Below are 24,718 nucleotides of genomic sequence, written 5' to 3'. Positions count from 1 at the left end.
CTATAAACAGCCACGCACAAAGGGAGCTTAGGTGTGACTGATGGGCTATCCTGGGCAGGATGGAAGGGAGGGGCTGCTGTTCATTACAGAACAGTCAGTGTTCTTTCCCCACACAAAGGGCTGCATTCCCCCTGAATTGAGCCTGGCACCATGGTAGGAAGGGAGGACCCTCTGTGTACTTCAAAGAACTTTCTTTGAAGTCTTCCATAATTCAAAATCACAACTGGGTAGAAAGTACTGGACATCTGACACCATCAACTCAGTACACATCTGGACCTGTAGATACTCTACCAGGAAGAAGGACTGTTGCCGTGCTACAAGGACTGCCACTCTGCTGAGCTGCTATTCTGCTGGACTCATTGTTTGGTACGCTTACCTGCTGCCTTCGTGCCTGGGAGTGAGAAGGACTGGACCTGCATCTGTACATCCCAGAACCAAATTGACTTGCCTTCAATTTTCTGAAGCCTCAGGACACAAAAGACTTTCAACTCCCTGCTACAGCTCCTAGACCGGTCGTCAACCAGCTCCTGACCCCGAAGAGGTGCATCTCCAGTGCTGGGCCCTTGGAAGTTTTTTTGCCTCCAAAAAGCAAGCTTTTGGGCTCTTTGTGGACACGGATGGGCCCACTTGCACAGGAAATGTACCACTCGCCCAAAGAATTACCGTGAGCCACCGCAAGTTCTTCTCATGGCACAGCACGTATTGTTGCTCGCAACTGAAAGGCCCCAGGACCGCCCATCCGTAATTCCCGGCTGACTCTTTGTGCCCGTGGACCACTGCCAGCACTGCTTTCCTTGCTTCCAGCAAACTTCTTGCACATGAACGGGATTTGTGGCACAATTCTTTAGAAGGTAAAACTTCATCAGGACATATCTGGGTCTGTTTCTAACCAGTGCTCCATTGCGGCCAACCTGAACGTTTGGATTTAACTGGTCTAGCGTGACCAGATATCTCTGGTTGGTGCTTTATGCTTTTAAGCACTATATTGCATTTTAATCTTTAAAAATTCATACCTCGACTTCTATGTATTGGATTTTTGTCGTTTTGGTCTTATTTTGTTCATAAAATTAAGCTCTATTTTTCTAACCATGTGTGATGTTTTCACTGTTTGAAGTGTTGCACAAATTCTTAACACATTGCCTCTTAAGCCTGACTGCTCTGTGCCAACCTACCAGAGAGTGAGCACAGATTAATTTATGGTGCGTATCTGACTTACCCGGAGGAGGATTGTGCTTCCTGCTTGGACAGGGTGCATACCACTGCCAACCAGAAACCCAATTTCTAATATATAACGTATATCATTTGCTTCATTATGGTTTGATAGTGCATCGATTACTTGCATATGCATTTAAACAAGTTATAATGATTCATAGGATTAAGTGGAGGTGCAGTAAGATTTATATGTTAATTCTTGCATTTGACATCATTCATTGTGATGCGCTGCCATTTACAGACAAGTATAAAACAGAAAGGAGAATTTTCGTCTTCCTCAGAGGCTTGGTTCAAGCAAACACATATGCAAATATTCCTTGGGACGGTCACAGGCAGGCATCTCTGAACCAACATGGAATTATCAGCTTGAATTGTCTACAATAACATATTAAGAGCAGAGACAGAAAAGTACCTCCTCAATACAAACAAAATGTATGTTTGTTCACCTAATGTATGTGGGTGTGCAGCTACTCTCACAACTCAGACATCATTTTAGTGCTGAGACAGCTTAGCTAGAGGCAAGAAGAGCATGTTTGGAGAACAGAGAGCGGCCATCATTTCACGCAAGGAAATTCTAAAACACTGTTAGAGTTCTTTTTCATAATTTGTTTATTAATCACTTTCATTGGAACTATTTTGTTTATCTTTATAATTACAACTATACGCACTATTGGCACAAGAACATGGTGCTCATTTTAATAAAATGTAACATATATTTACAGGGTTTATTCTTAAGTGTGCATTCATTGTGAAGAGAGATTTGGAACCAACTAACAAATAACACTGCTGTGAGTTTCACAGGACTGATCATTACCTAGAACAAACCACTCTCAAAGTTCACAAGTGGTTCCTGGGTTACAGTCCATCATGTTTCCCGTTTTATTCCATGGAGCCCTGCTGATTGTTCCAAAACAATAAATGAAAGTGAAGATATTCATTTCTATAAAGCCCAGTTCAGTATTTAAAAATAACTAGAAAAGAAATTCAACCCATGCTAAAATACACCATTAATATATTCAACGTTGCAACGAAACAAATGTTTAAAATTAAAAATTGTGAATGTATATTTGAAGCATACATCTAAGTAAATGGGTAAGTATAATCTAAAAAGAGGATACCTACAAATGGAAAATACATCAAGATTACATCACCCCTTTGATGTAGTTCTTATTGCACATTTTTTGAATAATGAAATGAGATACTCCAGCCAGTTAGGTCTGTCTGTAGCCAGACCTAAAAATCTACCTGGTAATCAAACACCTAAGTAACTAAACCTTGCAAATCTTCGATTCACATATGCTTAGGGTTACTTATGAACTCAACCACCTAAATTTTGTAACTTCCTCCTGTTCATGTGTCTTTCCTCTTTTAGATGTAGTGATACTCCTATATCCTTAAATGTCTTTTGCACATTCTCTTCTCATGCAAAGTTTTAGCATATAAATAAATCCATTACAGTCTCCTTTCCAACTGAGTCTGTGCTACACAAGAATGATCAAATAAATATAAAATAAAATTATGATAATACATCCATGCCACTGCAGAATTTTAATTTAAGTGACAAAAAGTACATACCATCCTCATGCCCCTCTAGTGTATTCCAGGATTGTGGAGACAAATGGCTAGACTTCTTCCGAGGACTTGTGCTTACTTTTCTCCAAGCTTCACTCCCTCCCATTTTTCTATTTTTATTCTTGTAGTTTGTAACCGCTGATAATGGAAAACTTCCACCTCTGAAATCTGCTGTATACTGATCCAGCTCTGCAAATACATAATACAACAAAGTAAAAGTTCTGCTTTAACAATTAGGAGTGGTGTTTACATTTCGGAAACTACTAAATTAAACAGAGGATTATGACTATTCATCTGGTAATAAAATAAACAAATATGCTGCCCAATCTATTTGCAGCAACCTAAGCAATAAATTAATTGATTTGATTTATTGCTGAAAGTCCGTGCAGGGCAGCATTCGAATGGGGAACTGCCAAAATGGATCTATGAAAAATTGCAATAAAACAGCTTTTATGAAGTGTTATATGCTAAAAGTTTTGAGGATTTAAATACTGCTGCAAATGACAGATGCCACTGTCATCCAAACTAAATGGTACTCATTTTGTCAAGCCACGCTCAGGGGCTAAATTCTGTGATTTTATGCTGTACACAAATTTAAGCAGAGGGCTCAATGGCCACTGATCTCACAAATTACAAAAACTTGCATTGAAAACAAACAGGAATCACCTATAATACAAAGACATACATATTACAAAATCCATTTAATGTCTCACTTGTAATTATGATGCAATATACAAAAACGTACTTGTGAAGGAATATAGACCATGTGCTCTCCACACACAAGCATGTTATCAACAAAGATCCATCACTCTTCTAAGTGTTTTTCCTATTGGCACAGTTTTATAAAACTCTCTTCATTCATACTTTGCAGATAAGCCATATTCCATCAAGGAAGTAACACAGAGGACAGAGATGAACCATGAAGGGAGGCTTGGGGTGGAGCAGATTGAGACTCTAACTGCTGAAGGAACCCTGACTTTGATAACCACCAATGAAGCTTAAATCTACCATACCAGGATACTGAATATGCTACTTACAATTAAGCTTGTAAAACAGCGTAAGGTTGTGCCCAGAGCATGATGAGGAAAGATTTTCTTCTCTTTGGGAGATGGAAGATGTAGCGTGCCACAACATAAATGTAGGGATTAAGTGATAAATACCATGGAAGGATGTCCACTTATATATATTTTGATATGTTGCAGCTGGCTTGTGTATGCTTGGTGTCAGGATCTTTATGAAGCAAATACTGTTACCTAAATACTCACCAATCATGATATTGAATTAGTAGAGGACTTCTTCAAAGAGATTGTAACCACTGTCTGGGACCTTGATCCTCTAAAACATCTGGCATCACCCAGAAAAATGCACACATTTGTTTCCTACCTAATTTTGATCACAGTATTAGCTCCATGACATCAAGTCTAAAAAATTCTAAACATCTTACCAACATTTAGCACCGGAGGTAATTTAATAAATAATAATAGTAACACTACTGAATTCAAGGAAACAATTCAGGCCAACGCCCCAGTTGACTAGAAACCATCTCAAACTTTCAAGTAAATCTTACTCATCACTATCTCATCAAGAACAATCATTAACACCTCTCTAACCTGTGGCATCTTCCTCTATGACCTCATACATGAAGTCGATCACAAGACAAACCTCAGTTCATCTGACCTCACCAACCACCTACTGATCACCAATGGATCATCCCTACGAAAGATAGTCTAAAGAGCAGCCTTTCTTCAGATATCCAACTTTATAGCAGAAAACAATCTACTCTCTGACTACCAAACTTGAGTAAACCTGGACAGAGGACTTTGATTTGTTTCTGGGATAATCTAAAGATCTGTTGGCAGGAATGAAGTTGCTGCCCTATTACTTCTGGAGGGATATGCTGCATTTGATATAGTCAGGAATCTGTTGCCATTGATGAGGGTACAGAAGGTTGCTTTCCTGGTACCATCCAAGACAACAGCTCTACTACCTTTCCAATAGGTCATGCTTAATTTTATGCCCTCTGCACATCTCTGATCCTTAGAGCAACAACTTAGGCATCAGAAAACGAATGGCACTGACAGTGGTGGTCCAGATCTCCGTACTGCTCTACCAGCGCACTGAAACACAAGTTTTTAAAACAAAACTTATTTGTATGACAGAAAGATTACATGTTCATGACCATTTAATGAAAGGTTTTTCTGCTGCATTCAAACCAAACTACAAAGATTGTCTTAAACGTTTTCTGTTTTCTTGTTGATAATAACATTATTGATAAGTGTGTTACCTGCTCTAGGGAGAGGACAGCCATGTAGAACAGCTTTATTCAGCAGGATACTGAGGGCAGCTCTTACTACAGCCTGCTGTCCTTGGCTTGGAGGTTTTCTGCCAACTCCTTGACCAGCTGGGGAGAGTCTTTTCACTGAGGCCCTGGAGAAAATAGCTTCTTGGACTCTTGGAGCAATGACAGCATTCCACAGTTTTGACATCCAACTGCAGGCATAAACCAATGGCGGGGAGAAAATAGCACATGATAAACAATTAAATTTTCTACATTGCTCGTTTTTTTACACATACATTTCTTTAACATGTTTTCTGACAATGAAAGCTGCATCCGCAGCTACTATACTGTGATAGGACTCAGAAAAAAAATCAATAACCAGGGAGTTAGGATCACAGATAAGAACGACCTACACACTCAAATAAGGACTAAAGATAAAAGGCCTTTGCACTGTGGTATAATAAATAATGCTTGAATGGTGTAGGATGCATCATTATAATTCATTATTCCTTTCACATTCTAATTTATTATTAAATGTACTACATGCAATACTCATTCTTCCACAGTAACCCATTGCATATAATGTAGTCATAATTAGGGGCAAATATGTTCGATCAACATCCAGGGACAGAACATATATTCCCGTTCCCATATGTATAATCATAAAGAGCTTTCATCCAAAGTGATTTATGTACTTTAAAAAACATACAATGCCAGTTGGTAAGGCTTCTAAATGAAAGCGCCACTTCTGTTACAGATGAATGTAACCACCCAAACATACATGCACCCCGTCTGTCCTTCTTGTGCTTACATATCCATTCATCCATCCAGAGACTCATTCTTGTATTCAACCAATTATCCATCTGTGATAGAACATGCACATATCGTAAACGAGAATAAAGATAATAAATTAAAAGAATAAAAGTAGAAAAACAAACATGCCACTAGCCAAACTATCCATCACCCTTATGTGCAAAATCATAGTCTATGACAATGTCTGTGTTTACAGAGTAAATGTACTCAGAATTTATGCTGTTATATAGTACTGTGCTTGTCTTCCTTTGAATCCATAATCACACTGACCATGGCTGATGGGCGAGAAGTGTCAAATGGCAGTGGGTGGAGAGTAGTAGGTGCAATGAGTGTGATTGCTCAGTCTCTCCTGCCACAAAGGACGGTATAAAATACTACCCCATACTTCCTGGTCCTCCATTAAATTAGGAGGCTACAGGAGGAAGCAAGTTAAGGCCTTTCATAGATCTACAGCCCTTCAGGACTGATGGTATGCCTCAATGTTATGGATGCAGACTGGACACCACAATTTAATTTGGGGCATGCTGGTACACTATGCAGTACCCATGGTACAATAATCTGAACAAGTGATATTTATATTTTGCTGTGGCTGATGTACTGATGACTATTAAGGTGATTAACAGCAATGCTTGTAATTTTCAGTGCTGTAAAAGAGAAAAACTGACATCTTATTGAGATACAACCATACCATACTGAGCATAGATTATAGATTGAGAAGCCCCTATAAAAATACATACATATATATATATATATATATATATATATGTATATATTCACTAAACAAATCAAAGATTACATGGGTGTTATAGTTAGGTTCAGAATTTTGTAACAGAAGGAGGAAGTGGAATGTTGTCGCGATGGTGTGCGCGTAACTGTACCGCTGACAGTCTGGAGCACGCTGGCCATGGCGCTTGTGGACTGCTATATTATATATATATATATATATGGAAAATGTCACTTACCCCGTGTACATCTGTTCGTGGCATTAGTCGCTGCAGATTCACATGCTGTGCACATCCCGCCATCTGGTGTTGGGCTCGGAGTGTTACAAGTTGTTTTTCTTCGAAGAAGTCTTTTCGAGTCACGAGATCGAGGGACTCCTCCCATTTCGGCTCCATTGCGCATGGGCGTCGACTCCATCTTAGATTGTTTTCCCCGCAGAGGGTGAGGTAGGAGTTGTATATGCTAGTAATAGTGCCCATACAATGGAGTGAATACGTGTGTACATAATGTAATTTAAAGTAATATATTTACAAATATACAGATGTTCAAGATCAACTTCTAAACGGCTACAGGCTCCCGGGGAGGAGGGTGGGCGCATGTGGATCTGCAGCGACTAATGCCACGAACAGATGTACACTGGGTAAGTGACATTTTCCGTTACAGATACACATGCTGTGCATAGACTAGTAAGCAGTTATCTCCCCAAAAGCGGTGGTTCAGCCTTTTGGAGTTGAAGTTGTTTGAAACAATGTTCGTAGTACTGCTTGGCCTACTGTGGCTTGTTGTGCCGTTAGCACATCTACACAGTAGTGTTTGGTAAATGTATGAGGCGTAGACCATGTAGCTGCCTTACATATTTCGGTCATTGGAATATTTCCTAGAAAGGCCATGGTAGCACCTTTCTTTCTAGTTGAATGTGCCTTTGGTGTAATAGGCAGTTCTCTTTTTGCTTTAAGATAACAGGTTTGAATGCACTTAACTATCCATCTAGCAATGCCTTGTTTAGAAATTGGATTTCCTGTATGAGGTTTTTGGAAAGCAATAAATAATTGTTTTGTTTTTCGAATTATTTTTGTTCTGTCAATGTAGTACATTAACGCTCTTTTGATGTCTAATGTATGTAGTGCTCTTTCAGCTACAGAGTCTGGCTGTGGGAAGAACACTGGTAATTCTACTGTTTGATTTAAGTGGAACGGTGATATGACTTTTGGTAAAAATTTAGGATTTGTCCGTAGAACTACTTTATGCTTGTGTATTTGAATAAATGGTTCTTGTATAGTAAATGCTTGAATCTCACTTACTCTTCCTAAAGATGTGATGGCAATTAAAAATGCAACTTTCCATGTTAAGTATTGCATTTCACAAGAGTGCATGGGCTCAAATGGTGGACCCATGAGTCGTGTTAAGGCAATGTTGAGGTTCCATGAAGGAACTGGTGGTGTTCTTGGTGGTATAATTCTCTTTAGACCTTCCATAAATGCTTTTATGACTGGTATCCTAAATAGAGAAGTTGAATGCGTAATTTGCAAGTAAGCTGAAATTGCTGTAAGATATATCTTAATGGAAGAAAAAGCTAGCTTTGACTTTTGCAGATGTAGTAAGTATCCTATGATGTCTTTGGCAGATGCGTGTAAGGGTTGAATTTGATTATTATGGCAGTAATAAACAAATCTTTTCCGCTTATTTGCATAGCAATGTCTAGTGGTAGGTTTCCTAGCTTGTTTTATGACCTCCATACATTCATGTGTAAGGTCTAAGTGTCCGAATTCTAGGACTTCAGGAGCCAGATTGCTAGATTCAGCGATGCTGGATTTGGGTGTCTGATCTGTAGTTTGTGTTGCGTTAACAGATCTGGTATGTTTGGTAGTTTGACATGAGGCACTACTGAGAGGTCTAGTAGTGTTGTGTACCAAGGTTGTCTTGCCCATGTTGGCGCTATTAGTATGAGATTGAGTTTGTTTTGACTCAACTTGTTTACTAGATATGGAAGGAGTGGGAGAGGGGGAAAAGCGTAAGCAAATATCCCTGACCAACTCATCCATAACGCATTGCCCTGAGACTGATCTTGTGGGTACCTAGATGCGAAGTTTTGGCATTTTGCGTTTTCCTTTGTTGCAAATAGATCTATTTGTGGTGTTCCCCAACTCTGGAAGTAAGTATTCAGTATTTGGGTGTGAATCTCCCATTCGTGGATCTGTTGGTGATCCCGAGAGAGATTGTCTGCTAACTGATTCTGAATTCCTGGAATAAATTGTGCTATTAGGCGAATGTGGTTGTGAATCGCCCAATGCCATATTTTCTGTGCCAGGAGACACAACTGTGTTGAGTGTGTCCCTCCCGGTTTGTTTAGGTAATACATCGTTGTCATGTTGCCTGTTTTGACAAGAATGTGTTTGTGGCTTATTATGGGTTGAAATGCTTTCAGTGCTAGAAATACTGCCAATAGTTCTAAGTGATTTATGTGAAACTGTTTTTGGTGAGTGTCCCATTGTCCTTGGATGCTGTATTGATTGAGGTGTGCTCCCCACCCTATCATGGAGGCATCTGTTGTTATTACATATTGTGGCACTGGGTCTTGGAAAGGCCGCCCTTGGTTTAAATTTATACTGTTCCACCATTGAAGCGAGGTGTATGTTTGGCGGTCTACCAACACCAGATCTAGAATTTGACCCTGTGCCTGTGACCACTGTGATGCTAGGCACTGTTGTAAGGGCCGCATGTGCAACCTTGCGTTTGGGACAATGGCTATGCGTGAGGACATCATGCCTAGGAGTTTCATCACCATTTTGACTTGTATTTTTTTATTTGGACACATGGCCTGTATTACATTGTGAAATGCCTGAACCCTTTGTGGACTTGGAGTGGCAATCCCTTTTGCTGTGTTGATTGTCGCCCCTAAGTATTGCTGTGTTTGACACGGCAGAAGGTGTGACTTTGTGTAGTTGATTGAGAAATCTAGTTTGTGAAGGGTTTCTATGACATACTATGTGTGTTGTGAACACCTTTCTAGCGTGTTGGTTTTGATTAACCAATCGTCTAGGTACGGGAACACATGTATTTGCTGCCTTCTGATATGTGCAGCTACGACTGCTAGGCACTTTGTAAAAACTCTTGGCGCAGTTGTCATTCCGAATGGCAACACCTTGAATTGGTAATGTATCCCTTGGAATACAAACCTTAAGTACTTTCTGTGTGAAGGATGTATCGGTATATGGAAATATGCATCCTTTAGGTCTAGTGTTGTCATGTAGTCTTGTTGTTTGAGTAGTGGGATTACGTCTTGTAATGTCACCATGTGAAAGTGATCTGATTTGATGTAGGTATTTAATGTTCGGAGATCTAACATAGGTCTCAGACTCTTGTCTTTTTTGGGTATGAGAAAGTACAGAGAGTAAACTCCTGTTCCTTTCTGGTGTTTTGGTACTAATTCTATTGCTTCTTTTAGTAGTAATGCCTGAACTTCTAGTCCTAGAAGATCTATATGTTGTTTTGACATATTGGCGGTCATTCCGACCCTGGCGGTCATTGACCGCCAGGGCCGGGGACCGCGGGAGCACCGCCAACAGGCTGGCGGTGCTCCCAAGGGCATTCTGACCGCGGCGGTACAGCCGAGGTCAGAAACGGAAAACCGGCGGTCTCCCGCCGGTTTTCCGCTGCCCTGAGGAATCCTCCATGGCGGCGCAGCTTGCTGCGCCGCCATGGGGATTCCGACCCCCTCACCGCCATCCTGTTCCTGGCGGTCGTGACCGCCAGGAACAGGATGGCGGTGAGGGGTGTCCTGGGGCCCCTGGGGGCCCCTGCAGTGCCCATGCCAATGGCATGGGCACTGCAGGAGCCCCCGTAAGAGGGCCCCTAAAAGATTTTCAGTGTCTGCATTGCAGACACTGAAAATCGCGACGGGTGCTACTGCACCCGTCGCACCCTTCTATTTTTTTGGAATTGTCCCCCTCTATATTGCCCCGAAAACTTCCCCGCTGATATTGGGTTTGATAAGTGGGCCTTGCTTGTGAGGTTGTGGCCTCTGTAGGTTGACCTCGAAATCCTCCCCTAAATTGTGTTTTGCGAAATGTGCCTCTGCTTTGTGGGGAGTAGAGTGCGCCCATGGCTTTTGCGGTATCAGTATCTTTTTTGAGTTTTTCAATAGCAGTGTTGACTTCCGGCCCAAGCAACTGCTGTTCATTAAAGGGCATATTCAGCACGGCTTGTTGTATTTCCGGCTTGAATCCTGACGTACGCAACCATGCGTGTCTCCTTATCGTTATTGCAGTATTTACTGTCCTTGCAGCCGTATCTGCTGCGTCCATTGATGACCGTATCTGATTATTGGAGATACTTTGTCCTTCTTCTACCACTTGTTGTGCCCTTTTCTGGAACTCTTTGGGTAAGTGTTCTATGAAACGCTGCATTTCGTCCCAATGAGCTCTATCGTATCTTGCCAAAAGTGCTTGTGAATTGGCAATACGCCATTGGTTTGCTGCTTGTGCTGCAACTCTTTTACCGCAGCATCGAATTTGCGACTCTCCTTGTCTGGAGGTGGTGCATCTCCCGAGGTATGAGAGTTTGCTCTCTTGCGAGCTGCCCCAACCACCACAGAATCTGGTGTTAATTGCTGCGTAATATAAACAGGGTCTGTTGGTGGTGGCTTGTACTTCTTCTCCACCCTTGGAGTTATGGCTCTGCCTTTTACAGGATCCTGAAATATTTGTTTGGAATGTTTTATCATTCCCGGGAGCATAGGTAAGCTTTGGTATTGGCTATGAGTGGAGGAGAGTGTATTAAACAAAAAGTCATCCTCAATTGGTTCTGAATGCAAGGTGACGTTATGAAACGCAGCTGCCCTTGAGATCACCTGCGTGTAGGATGTACTGTCTTCAGGTGGCGACGGCCTCGCAGGGTAACAGTCTCGGCTGTTATCTGATACAGGAGCATCATAAAGGTCCAATGCATCAGGATCATCTTGACTCATTGCAGTATGAGTCGGGGATTGCATCAGTGGTGGAGTGGCTACCGGTGATGTGTGAATTGATGGTGGTGGAGATGGTGGTGGAGTTGTTTGTCTTGCCACCTTTGCCTGTGGCTGCTTGTCCTTTTCTTGAAAGGCAAGTCTTCTTTTCATTTTAATTGGGGGAAGAGTGCTTATCTTCCCTGTGTCTTTTTGAATGTGGAGCCTTCTTTGAGTGTAGTCTGGCTCAACAGATTCAAGTTCCTCTCCGAACTTATGTCCTTGCATCTGGGAGGACAATCCCTGTTCCTCTGTGTAGGAATCTGTTTTCGGTTCCGAGGCTGGATGTTTCGGAATCGAAATCTTTTCGGTCGCCTTTTTGGGCTCCGAGGAAACCTTCTTTATTTTCGGCGTCGTGGTGTCTCGGTGCCGAACCATTTCGGTGCCACTGTCTCGGTGCCGAGTCTGCTCGGAGCCGCTGTCTCGGGCCCGAGATTGTTGTGTGGCGGTATCTCGACCGGAGTCGGATGACTTCGTCACATGCATGCCCTTTTTCGGTGCCGATGATCGGTCACCTATTTTTCGGGTTAAGCCATGGCCTGTTGGCGGTGGCATCCCCATGGCTTTTGTTGTCTTCTCGTGAGTCTTATGTTTCGACGTCTTACTCGCGGTTTTCGGCATTTCTTCTGGATCGAGCTCGTCCGAGTCCGATTCATGGATGGAGAAGGTTTCTTCTTCCTCCTCGAAACGCCCTTGTCCTGTCGGCGCCGACGCCATCTGCAGTCTTCTCGCTCTTCGGTCTCTTAATGTCTTCCTCGACCGAAACGCTCGACAGGCTTCACAGGTATCCTCCTTGTGCTCTGGAGACAGACACAAGTTACAGACCAGATGCTGATCTGTATATGGATACTTGTTATGACATATTGGGCAGAAGCGGAATGGGGTCCGTTCCATCAGCCTTGAAGAGACACGTGGCCGGGCCGACCAACCAGGCCCCGACGGGGGGATCGAAAAAACCCCGAAGGGCCACCGGAGCTCTTCAAAAGTCAGTGTCGATCTGTTGTAACTAACCCGATACCGAATGCAAACAATACCGACGATTTTTCCGAGATTCTAACTATCTTTCCAACCCGAAACACGGAGCAAAAAGGAACACGTCCGAACCCGATGGCGGAAAAAAAACAATCTAAGATGGAGTCGACGCCCATGCGCAATGGAGACGAAATGGGAGGAGTCCCTCGATCTCGTGACTCGAAAAGACTTCTTCGAAGAAAAACAACTTGTAACACTCCGAGCCCAACACCAGATGGCGGGATGTGCACAGCATGTGTATCTGCAGCTACACATGCCATCGAACATATATATATATAAGCATTTGGTATCTTCCTTAAGCATTCTGTTTCCTACAAAGCATTTGTTTGGGTTTCCACAAGCTTTCTTTCCTGTCCAGCTGGCTCTCACTCGCAGGATCCTCCCTTTCCTGAAGGCCTAAAATAAGAGAGTGACTATCAGGGTTCGTCATTAACATATACAAGTATTATGGAACTCCTTTAGCCCCCATCAGGGGAGAGAAGGGGAACTAAAGACTAACTGGCAAGACAAGATATTACCACAGATTACTAAAGGTAATCAAGGCAATACCCCCCTGTTTGATCTGATATCCTTGGTGTGAGTGTCCCCAAACCTTTTGCCTTTCATCCTCCTGTTTTTGCCGACTTTGTTTTTACTGGCGTTAGGATTCTGCACATTTTACCACTGCTAACTCGTGCTAAGGAGCTTGTGCTCTCTTCTTTAAATATGGGAACATAGACTTACACCTACCTGACACATTTAATTTACTCGTATGTCCCTAGTGAGGTGGTATTACATGTACCTAGGGCCTTTAAATTAAATGCTACTAGAGGGCCTGCAGCACACTCATTTAAGTAGCCTTTTTAAAACATGTCTGAGTCCTACTACTGCAGCCCCAAGTGTGCAGTTTAACCTGCACTTTCAACCTGGAAAAATAAAACACTTGACAGGGCTAAACCTTTTTAATACATATGCCACCCTTGGAGTAGGCTCTAAATAGCCCATAGGGCAGGGTGCAGTGCATTCAAAAAGTTGGACATGTACTTTTAAATTTCACATATCCTGGTAGTGAAAAACTCATAAATTCATTTTTCTCTACTGCAGCTCCGAAAGAATAACATTGGGTTAACCTATTACATTTAATAAGTGATACTTTTTGATTGGGAGCAGTTAGGCATGTCGAGTTTGGTGTCTAAATAATTATCATTTAAAACTCTCCTTAATGGTAAAGTCGAATTTTAAGTCACAATTTTGAAAATGCCACTTTTACAAAGATGGCAATTTCTTGCTTTAACCATTTGGTGCCTGCAGCCTGTATCCTGAATCACAGGACTAGGTGTAGCTGGCAGATGCTCGTCGTGACTTGCTATTGCCCCAAAACAATGAGACAAAGAGGAATAGCTGTTGGTAGGATGGGCCAACTCTGACTTGATGAGGGAGGAGCTGTCACCTACCAAACTTGCATATCACAAAGGCTCTGCCTGAGCACAATCACAAACTGTTTGACACTAATCTTTTGTGGCCCCAGATAAGCTGGGACTTTGACAGGGAGGTAAAAAATTCCAAGCACTTTTGGTGGTGGAAGTCTCTAGAAACTTCTCCTGCTTCGAAGAGGGAATTAGGTACAAATAATGGACTCTCAGACTCAACTCTTCAGTATACCTCTGAACCTGTGGAAGACACAGAAGGCCTGGTGTGCTGTTCTGCAGGAAAGACTGCTACTCTGCTGCCTGAGTGAGAAGGACTGGACCTGCATTTTGATCACAGGATCACCAGAGTGAGTCCAAGGGCTAGGTGTCTGGCCTGATTAGAGCTTACAGGACAGAAAAGACACCAACCACCTTGAACCCAGCACCTGGGCTTTGACTGCTGCAAGTCCTCCCCTCCCCCACTACCCCCCAAGTGGTGCCATTCCAGTACTTGACCTTTGGAAGTGGGCCTGAAGGGGCTCTATCAGACCAGATGCAACGCAGCACATGTCCTCCCAGCTCAATCACAAAGGCTGTATCCCTAATGCAGGACCTCACATCACAGCCTACAGCTTCCACAGAACTGCTGCTGCACAATGCACCCTCAAGGCAGGCCTTCGCATTACGAGACCCTCATCGATGGACTCCTTGACGGTGACACAGGACTTTGCAACGCAGCCCCAAAGCTTTTTCGGAACTGCCGCTGCGCAACGTATCCTGATGCAGGCCTTCACATCACAAGCCCCATGTCAACAGCATCCTTGAGGACAACATACAACTTCGCATCATAGCCCTGCAGCTTCTTTGGAACTGCCACTATATGACACATTCTCGAAAGCGATCTCGCAATGCTCCATAAACCAAGGTTTAAGGTACTTTGTCCAGTGGGCCTAAGTCGTCCTTGTATCCAGCCCAAATTCCATCGCAGTCAGCTCGAACTTGTGACTTTGTCCTGGTTGAGCACAACCAGATAACCACAGTTGGTCCTTTGTGCTTTTAGGCAATATTTTCACTCCAAACTTTAAATTTGTATATCGCTAGTAATTGGATTTTGTTGTTTTGAACTGAAATGATTTATTAAATTTTACTCTATTTTTCTATATTGGTGTGGCATTTTTCTTGTGTGCACACTTTAAGTTACTGTTTGAAGTGCTGCATAAATACTGTACACATTGCCTTTAAGTTAAGCCTGACTGCTTTTGGGCCACAGGAGGGTTAATCAAAGGTTAATTTGGGGCTTGATATGTTTCACCCTGACAGGAACTGTGTTGCTGCTTTAGTTGGGTTTCAACCCCCTCAACCAGTAACCCAATGTCCTACATGCTCCATCTTCTCTTTCTGATTCAATTAATAAATATTTATATCTATGCAAGCATCCATCCTGAAGAAGTACATTTGGGGGAGGGGGCAAAATAATCTCCATTGGCCTGGCAGAGGACTTAACGTCTGCCAGGCTGAGACTTCTCTGCCCAACACATTTAGAAATAAACTCTGGGTCGGGGGTTATTTTTAAAGCATTGGCAGGAATCGCTGTCACAGCGCTTACTGTCAGTGCTGTTTACAGTTTGGTGCATGCCTCCGTCAACATGGCATAGACAAGTACCAAACTGTATTCTTTTTATTTTCAAAAAGAAAATCCGGAATTGGTATTTTCTTTCAGAAAATAAAAAGAAAATGCTTCCCTTGCTGTGGGAGTTCTCTTCCATGGCAAAGGAAGCATTTAGCACTTTTGACTGCCCCTTACCGCCAAGATATTCCTTGCAGTGATGGCCAGTGAAAACTGACCTCTAATTCCACTCAACTGAACTAAGTGGGGGTGCCGCTGATGGCCCTTGTTACACAGGGCCGTTGGAGAGCTTTTACCATGGAGGAGACCGAGAAGTCTTCACCGTGATTAAACCAAGGTCTGTCTGTGATTACATTTGGCAGGCAGACTGCATTCTTGGAGATCAGGATACTCCATTGCCAGTGCAATGGAGTACCTTTATCACCCAGAATTAAATCAGGCCCTAAAGCACAGCCAGTGGGGTAATGAAGGATGTTGTCGCCTGGAAGAGGCCCACGCCTTACACATCTTAGGGGGCTGCGAAGAAATTACAAGCATTGGCAAAGGAAATAGGTCTAATCTTTTGGACGTATTGACTTTGTTGAGGCTGTGCAATATCTGCAAAATGCAAAGTGCTTTTTGCCAAAGCTGCTCAGCATCAACAAAAAAATGAAGAAAGAAGAAATAAACAGCAAGGTGACACACCTGCTGTTTCCAGTTGTTTCATTCTGTAGGTATCTTTATGCTTTTTAATGACTGAGCTAAGATGATGGATTGCACTTATATTGGTTAATAATAAAAAGAAATGCTGTGTGTGAAAATGTTTTTGATGTAGCGGGGTGACCCAAATAAATACACAAAAATGAAGAAACGCATGTCATAGGTAGGTGAGTAACATGAATAAAACAAGGGTCTGCCTGCATCTAAATTTTGTGGGCAGACCCTATTCTTGAAGGTCAGGATATTCTGTCATCTTTGCTCTGAGGTCCAGAGTTCTATTTGCAACCTGTAAGCAGCAAGTATGGATTTTAGGAAGACAGTTCATTTTGTTAATGTACCTTCTGCAGAGATCTGGTTTAATATGCACACTTCATATTCAAGCCCTAGTAAAGTAGCCGAGATCGCTAAACCACTAGGAAAAAAGGGTTGTGTAATATGCAATTTATAGGCTCCAAATCCCATGAAATAGCCTAAGGTAGTAGTGCCCAATCTGTGCGCACAGTACTCTAGGGCGTGGTCAAAACTAGCCAGGGGCGCTGCACTGTTTGGGAACCACTTATTTATAGTGTCTAGGTGAGTTAAAGGTTATGGGCCAGAACTCCACACAGTGCCTGCCGGTAGGTCAAAAAGAGGTGATCAGCCTGTCCAACTTTTGGCGTTTCTGCAGAGCGATGTTCACATATGTGCCAATAGCAATTTCTATTTTATATAAAAGTGTCTGAAGTAGCAATAAATAGATGTCGCAATAGACAGCAAGAAAAGAAAATGCTATGTTTACAGGTGAAGAAAGAGAGGGTGGGTGGTTGTTTGGTGAAGGAGCCATACAAGTAGTGCATGCAGGATGCAGTCAAACACCAGTGATGAAGAGAAAATAGATGACAGATAAGACAAGCAAAAGAGGTTTTCAGATACAGGGGAAAACAGGGAGTAAGTAGTTAACAGTGAAATACTGCAGATCAGAATATTTTCAAAAGAGAACAGGGCTGATCAGATTGAGAAACTCCGAAGACTACTAGCCCTTTCACAAATCCTAGTAATGTTTAATTCACAATTAAATCTTTTCAAACTTGAAATCTTTTCAAATTTAAATATTCACAACACAATTGTTATTACTTACTTAGCTGGTACTGTTAACAAGGATTGACAATGCCAATAGGTCTGGCTCATTTAAAACATTTGTTCATTTGCTGTGATACATCTGGATATAATTATAGAAAATTCAGAGAGCACTCAAGTACTGCTTACTCCTTTGATTTACTTGCAAGAAAGTGCCACTCAAAGTGTCACTCATTTGATAGTAGAATGTCACTCATATACAAACACTGAAAAAACACCTAAATGTCACATATAAGCCTTCTGAAACCTTGGCAGCTATGAACTCACATGGCATCACTCAGCATAGTTTATGTTTCGTGATGGTTTGGGAATCTAGAAAACAGATGAGACATAGACAAACCGTCATGCAAAATCTCTCTCTCTCTCGCTCTCTCTCCCTCTTTCCCTCTCTCTCCCTTCATCCTACCAGGGCTTCTTTCCTCCACTTGAAGGGCTTTTTTTTTAAGGGGGTTCCAGAGGCAACAGACACTTATTTGAGAAAAAGAGAGTGGGTGTTTAAAAATGTCTAGTCAGGCAAAAATGAAACAAAAAATGCAAGTTTCGGCAAAATATGCCTTAGAAAGGCCACAGTGTTCAGTGATCCTTCACAGGTGATGGGGAAAATGGAATTGCTTCACTGATGTTGCACTGAATAATGATTATAATACCTTCATCGGCTTCATCTCAGTTATTTTCCGGGGAAAAAATGTAAGTACTCCCAAAGCCAGACTTACAGCCCCCCACCCCCCCAATACTCCTCCACCGTGCCAAAAAAAAAGTGAGATAATGGTGAGCCACGGCCAATAGGGCAATGGAGCTGGGGGTCAAAAAAGTTTGTGAACTACTGCTCTGGGGCTAAATCACCTGTCACAGAGCTGTGCATATGGCTATCAAGTCAATGGTTCCAACGAAAGATAAGATGGGGCAAATCTGCTGTAGTAGAGAGAAATCTTTTTGCTCTATGCACGTCTCATGTTAAATACATAGTAAGGAATATTGCCTGGGAAATTTGCCTGCTAAGGAAATCAGTGAACGACATATTTAAATTTAATCAAGGTAAATACAACTGCGAATCGTTCTACGAATAACAAAATAAGTAACTCTGAAGAAGGTAAATTATTTGTTGTGGTAGTTACAACTAATGGAAAACCCTAAAAGCTAGGTTTCATCTTGAGAGCATCTAAATAGCTTTTATATTTTTTTAAATTGAGAAATAGGAATATATTCATATTTAACCTGTTCTGCAATTCAAAATATAACCCTCCAAAAATAGGAATATATGCGTCTCAACATTAGATAGTTGAACAATGGGACAGACGGGGTGATAATGAGGAACCAGATTTACATTGAAATGCATTTTGAACAATGCATTTATAATGTGGCTACACTAGGAAAATACATTCAAATTTTAGGCCTGAAAATGAGAACTGTCCCTCTTAAACAGAGACCGCTGATAAGTATGAACAAATGTATAATCACATGAGACTAAATGCAATATTTCTTGTATGACTTACTCATTCCTGAATTAGATCACATAATAAAATAGTGAGAACCACCATCAAATACTACAGAAAATGCACACAAATAAGGTAGAGGATGGAGAGCAAGAGAGACGAGAGAAAGAGGAGGTGGAGAGACAATAAGCCCCCCTTACTACCAATAGCTATGATTGCAAAAGCTTTGACTCTTTACACAGCAAGCATGAAATTAACAACAGCCCATTCCCAGGCATGATAATGAGGTGACTACAGAGTCTCAGAGCCTGTAGGGCAGTAAATGCTTAAGTTACACTCCTATACTGTGGTATTTGGCTTGCCTGCAGGAGATATAGAATAAAATTATCCAACTTTCAGCCTTGCTTATTTATTGACATACTCAATATGTTATACAGCTGGTTCCAAGGCAGTGTGCGAGTAAACCTATTCAGCTCTCAAGATGAGGAATGTCTTGGTTATCTACAGACCAAATCAGAGATGACACAGGACTGGTTCCCAGCCACTATAAGAGTACAGTTATGTAAGTTTCAAGATAGTGAATTCTTTAGCAATTTACAGACCAGTATTTACTTAAAATGTAGCAATTTCACAGGTACTAATGGGATAACATTTCGCAGTGCTTAGAATGGTGACATTTTTGAGCTACTTACAGACCTTGCGACATTACAGATGATTCTCTCTTTCAGAACTTTAGAGGTAAATCCATACATCTTTCAGGACAATTAATGCTTTGTATATTTTCAGCCTCCAGGATAGTGAATATTTTGCCCAGATACGCTTATCTATTTTGATATACTGCGCAGAACATTCCTATGCATTGCAACACATGATTAATGGTATAACCATGCAGCTGCCAATACATTAATTCTGTGTTTATTGTGGCTTGCTCCAAGGGATTTTAGGGATATACACACACAGGTTTTAGGGTGGTGGGGCTTTAGTTTTCCCCTTCCCTTATGGCCAGCAAATGAGTTTGTATCACTAAGGATACAGCAATCCATTTTCTTGGTTCAGTTTAACAATGTAATGAATTCTTCAATTTGTAGTCCTTGTGCACTTCAGTTGTGCCTAATGCATTAATAGGCCTGTTTACAAAGATCTGAGAAAGTAAATCTGAGAGCTAAAGCACGGTGTCCTTTGTGACAGAGTCAGAAATTCCCTTATCCTCTTTGGATATCCACCTAGACGGATGCATTCTGTATAGAAGACAATCTAAAATACCACGTTATTAATGCACTAGGAAACTGTGTTTAATCGTATCAATTTCAACTAGGCATACTATATTTATGAAGTGGGCTGTGTTAGGAATGGAAAATGTCACTTACCCAGTGTACATCTGTTTGTGGCATGTAGTGCTGCAGATTCACATGCTGTGCATATCCTGCCATCTAGTGTTGGGCTCGGAGTGTTACAAGTTGTTTTTCTTCAAAGAAGTCTTTTTTCGAGTCACAGGATCGAATGACTCCTCCTTTCGGTGATAGTGCGCATGGGCATTGAATCCTTTGTTAGAATTGTTTCCCGCAGAAGGGTATAGGAAGGAGTGAGAGTGAAAGAATGTAAATGTACAACTACATGTAATAAGTAAATAAGTTGTCCATGCATATATATATATATATATATATATATATATATATATATATATATAAAATGTCACTTACCCAGTGTACATCTGTTCGTGGCATGTTCCGCTGCAGATTCAAATGCTATGCATACCGTCTGCCATCTAGTGTTGGATTTGGAGTGTTACAAGTTGCTTTTCTTCTAAGAAGTGTTTTCGAGTCACGGGATCGAGTGACTCCTCCTCGGCTCCACTGCACATGGGCATCAACTCCATGTTAGATTGTTTTCCAGCAGAGCGTAAGGTAGGAGTGATAGAGTATAAAGAAAAGAGATGCCCATGCAAATGGAATATGTAGATATACAAGTAAATGTTGAACTTAAACGGCTACAGGCTCCCGGGGAGGTGGGAGGGTGCATGTGAATCTGCAGCGGAACATGCCACGAACAGATGTACACTGGGTTAGTGACATTTTCCGTTCGATGGCATGTGTAGCTGCAGATACACATGCTATGCATAGACTATAAAGCAGTTTTTCCTTCCATAAAAGCGGTGGTTTGCCTGTAGGAGTGGAAGTTGTTTGAAATTATGTTCTTAGTACAGCTTGGCCTACTGCGGCTTGTTGCGTTGCTAACACATCTACACAGTAATGCTTGGTAAATGTATGTGGTGTTGACCAAGCAGCTGCTTTACAAATTTCAGCCATTGGTATATTTCCTAAGAAAGCCATTGTAGCCCCTTTTTTCCCTGTGGAATGTGCTTTAGGTGCAACTAAGAGCTGCCTTTTAGCTTTAAGGTAACATGTTTGGATGCATTTTACTATCCACCTTGCTAAACCTTGTTTTGAAATGGGGTTACCAGTATGTGGTTTTTGGAAAGCCACAAATAACTGTCTAGTCCTTCTAAATGATTTTGTTCGATCTATGTATTACATTAGGGCTCTTTTAATATCTAATGTATGCAGGGCTTTTTCTGCCACAGAATCTGGCTGTGGGAAGAAGATGGGTAGTTCCACTGTTTGATTGATATGAAAAGGTGATACAACTTTTGGAAGAAATTTAGGGTTAGTTCTAAGTACGACTTTATGTTTGTGTACTTGTATGAACGGTTCTTGAATTGTGAAAGCTTGAATTTCACTAACTCTTCGCAATGAAGTAATTGCGGCTAGGAAGGCAACTTTCCATGTTAGGTATTGAATCTGACATGAGTGCATAGGTTCAAATGGAGGGCCCATAAGTCATGTGAGCACTATGTTTAAATTCCACGAAGGCACTGTAGGCGTTCTAGGTGGGATAAGGAGTTTGAACCCTTCCATGAAGGCTTTCATAACAGGAACTCTAAATAAAGAGCTGCGCTGTATATTTTGCAAGTACGCGGAAATTGCAGTGAGATGTATTTTTACGGATGAAAAAGCTAAGTTTGCTTTTTGCATATGAAGCAAATAACATACAATGTCTTGTATGGGTGCTAAAAAAAGAGGTAATTTGTTTAGATTGACAGTAATGTACAAATCTTTTCTATTTGTTGGCATAGCACTGCCTGGTAGTGGGTTTTCTTGCTTGATTAATTACTTCCATACATTCAGTTGGTAGTTGTAGATACCCAACTTCTATGACCTCAGGAGCCAAATCGCTAGATTTAGTAAGTTGGGATTTGGATGCCTGATCTGTGGTTTGTTTCGTGTTAACAGATCTGCTCTGTTTGGGAGTTTGATATGTGGTACTACATAATAGTGTTAATAACAGGTCTAATAGTGTTGTGTACCAGGGTTGACGTGCCCACGTTGGCGCTATGAGTATCAGTTTGAGCGTGTTTTGATGCAGTTTGTTGACTAGAAATGGAATGAGCGGGAGAGGGGGAAAAGCGTAAGCAAATATCCCTGACCAAGTCATCCATAGAGCATTGCCCTTGGATAGGGATGTGAGTACCTGGATGCGAAGTTTTGGCATTTTGCATTTTCGCTGGTGGCGAACAGATCTAGGTCTGGTGTTCCCCATTGTTGAAGGTATAGTTGAAGCACTTGAGGGTGAATCTCCCACTCGTGTGTTTGTTGATGATCTCTGCTGAGAACATATGCAAATTGGTTGTGCATCCCTGGAATGTATTGTGCTACCAGGTGAATTTTGTTGTGGATTGCCCATTGCCAAATCTTTTGCGCTAGGAGGGAGAGTTGGGATGAATGGGTCCCTCCTTGTTTGTTTAGGTGATACATTGTTGTCATGTTGTCTGTTTTGATAAGGATATTCTTGTGAGTGAGGAGAGGTTGAAAAGCTTTGGGTGCTAGGAATACAGTCAGCAACTCTAAGTGATTTATGTGTAACTGTTTGTGTTTGGCGTCTCATTGTCCTTTGATGCTGTGATTGTTGAGGTGGCCCCCCAGCCAATCATTGATGCATCTGTTGTAAGCATGGTCGGAGGCACGGGGTCTTGAAATGGCCGCCCTTTGTTTAGGTTTGTGGAATTCCACCACTGAAGGGACATGTATATTTTGCGGTCTATCAGCACTAGATCTTGAAGTTGACCCTGTGCCTGTGACCATTGCTGTGCAAGGCACTGTTGCAAAGGCCACATGTTTAGTCTTGCATGTGGGACAATGGCAATACAGGATGCCATCATGCCCAATAGTTTTGTGACGAATTTGACAGTGTACTGTTGGGCTGGCAGTATTTGTGGCAATATATTGCTAAATGCTTGTATTCTTTATGGACTTGGGCTTGTGAGCGCTGTTTGAGTATTTAGTGTTGCTCCTAAATACTGTTGAATTTGCGCAGGTTGTAGGTGTGATTTTTGGTAGTTTATGGAGAACCACAGGGTGTGTAGGGTTTGTATTACATATTGCGTATGGTTTTGCCACTGTGTATGACTGCTGGATTTTACTAGCCAATCGTCCAGATATGGAAATACATGAATGTGTTGCCTTCTTAGGTAGGCTGCAACTACCGCTAGGCATTTTGTGAATACTCTGGGAGCTGTTGTTATTCCGAAGGGTAATACTTTGAACTGATAATGCTTTCCTTGAATGACAAACCTGAGATATTTTCTGTGCGCTGGATTGATGGGTATGTGAAAATACGCATCTTTGAGGTCTAGTGTTGCCATGAAATGATGTTGAAGTAGTGGGACAACATCCTGTAGTGTTACCATGTGAAAATGTTCTGACCTTTGACCCTGCTGCTGCAGGTAGGTCACTCCCCGCTTTGCCCTCCGCGGCCCCACCTCTCTCACCGTTTTCCACTTTGCCTTTCCCGCCGCTGCGTCCCCTGCGGCCCCTCCCACCTCCCCCCTCCTTCTCTCTCCGTTTCCACTTGCCTTTCCCGCCGCTGCGTGCCCTGCGGCCCCTCCCGCCTCCCCCCTCCTTCTCTCACTGTTTCCACTTGCCTTTCCCACCGCTGCGTCCCCTGCGGCCCCTTCCGCCTCCTTCTCTCACCGTTTCCACTTGCCTTTCCCGCCGCTGCGTCCCCTGCGGCCCCTCCCACCTCCCCCTCATTCTCTCACTGCTTCCACTTGCCTTTCCCGCCGCTGCGTACCCTGCGGCCCCTCCCCCCAGCCCTCCCATAGGACAAGCCCTCCCGCCTCCCAGCTGCCACTCCCACCCTCCCCTCCTCCTATGGCAGCCGCGGCGCGGTCGCGCGCAGTGGGCACGCCAAAGGCAAGCACGTCTGCGCCCGTCCACGCCTGGACCGCGCCCAGCGCCACCCCCCCCTGGTCCGCGAGACCCCTACACCTCCAGACACCGCTACACGGCCGACCAACTCAACGCCCTCAATCCCGGCCGCATCACAGCATGCTCCAAGCCCTCACCAAGGAACACCCACGGACCCTTCGCATGCCGCTCCTGCAGATTCACCTGCGACAGAACAACGAAACCAACAAAGAACGAAACTAACCACCTCCACTGCATACTCCTCAACACCCGCTCCGCACGCAAGCACGCCATCGAGCTCTGGGACCTGCTCGACTCCACCGCCCCAGATGTAGCCTACCTGACCGAAACCTGGTGGAAATACTCCTCGGCGCCGACATCGCAATAGCCATCCTGGACGGCTACAAGATCATCCGTAGGGACCGCAACAACGGAATCAGAGGAGGCATAGCCATCGCCCACAAATGCTCCCTCAAGGTCGACACTCACACTGACGACTCCCTCAAGACTGCCGAACACCTACACTTCCGCATCCACACCAACCCCAACACCACTCTTAGAGGAACGCTCATCTATAGAC

At 42.7% G+C, this 24,718-nt stretch overlaps 1 protein-coding gene across 3 annotated transcripts in view; it reads right to left on the bottom strand.

Annotated features, from left to right (window-relative positions):
* Nucleotides 1–24,718, bottom strand: part of CTTNBP2 (cortactin binding protein 2) — a 670,870-nt gene that overhangs the window by 161,789 nt on the left and 484,363 nt on the right. For all 3 annotated transcript variants that reach the window (XM_069228906.1, XM_069228905.1, XM_069228907.1), the window contains 2 exons: nucleotides 5,069–5,274; nucleotides 2,788–2,973 (listed from right to left, as the gene is read on the bottom strand). In XM_069228906.1, coding sequence (XP_069085007.1) covers nucleotides 2,788–2,973; nucleotides 5,069–5,274 — 392 coding nt within the window. The remainder of the gene's footprint in view (nucleotides 1–2,787; nucleotides 2,974–5,068; nucleotides 5,275–24,718) is intronic.

The sequence above is a fragment of the Pleurodeles waltl genome, chromosome 4_1 (assembly GCF_031143425.1).
Source record: "Pleurodeles waltl isolate 20211129_DDA chromosome 4_1, aPleWal1.hap1.20221129, whole genome shotgun sequence".
Taxonomy (NCBI): domain Eukaryota; kingdom Metazoa; phylum Chordata; class Amphibia; order Caudata; family Salamandridae; genus Pleurodeles; species Pleurodeles waltl.
Note: the sequence above shows the minus strand (reverse complement) of the source record. Positions and strands in the feature narration are given on the sequence as shown.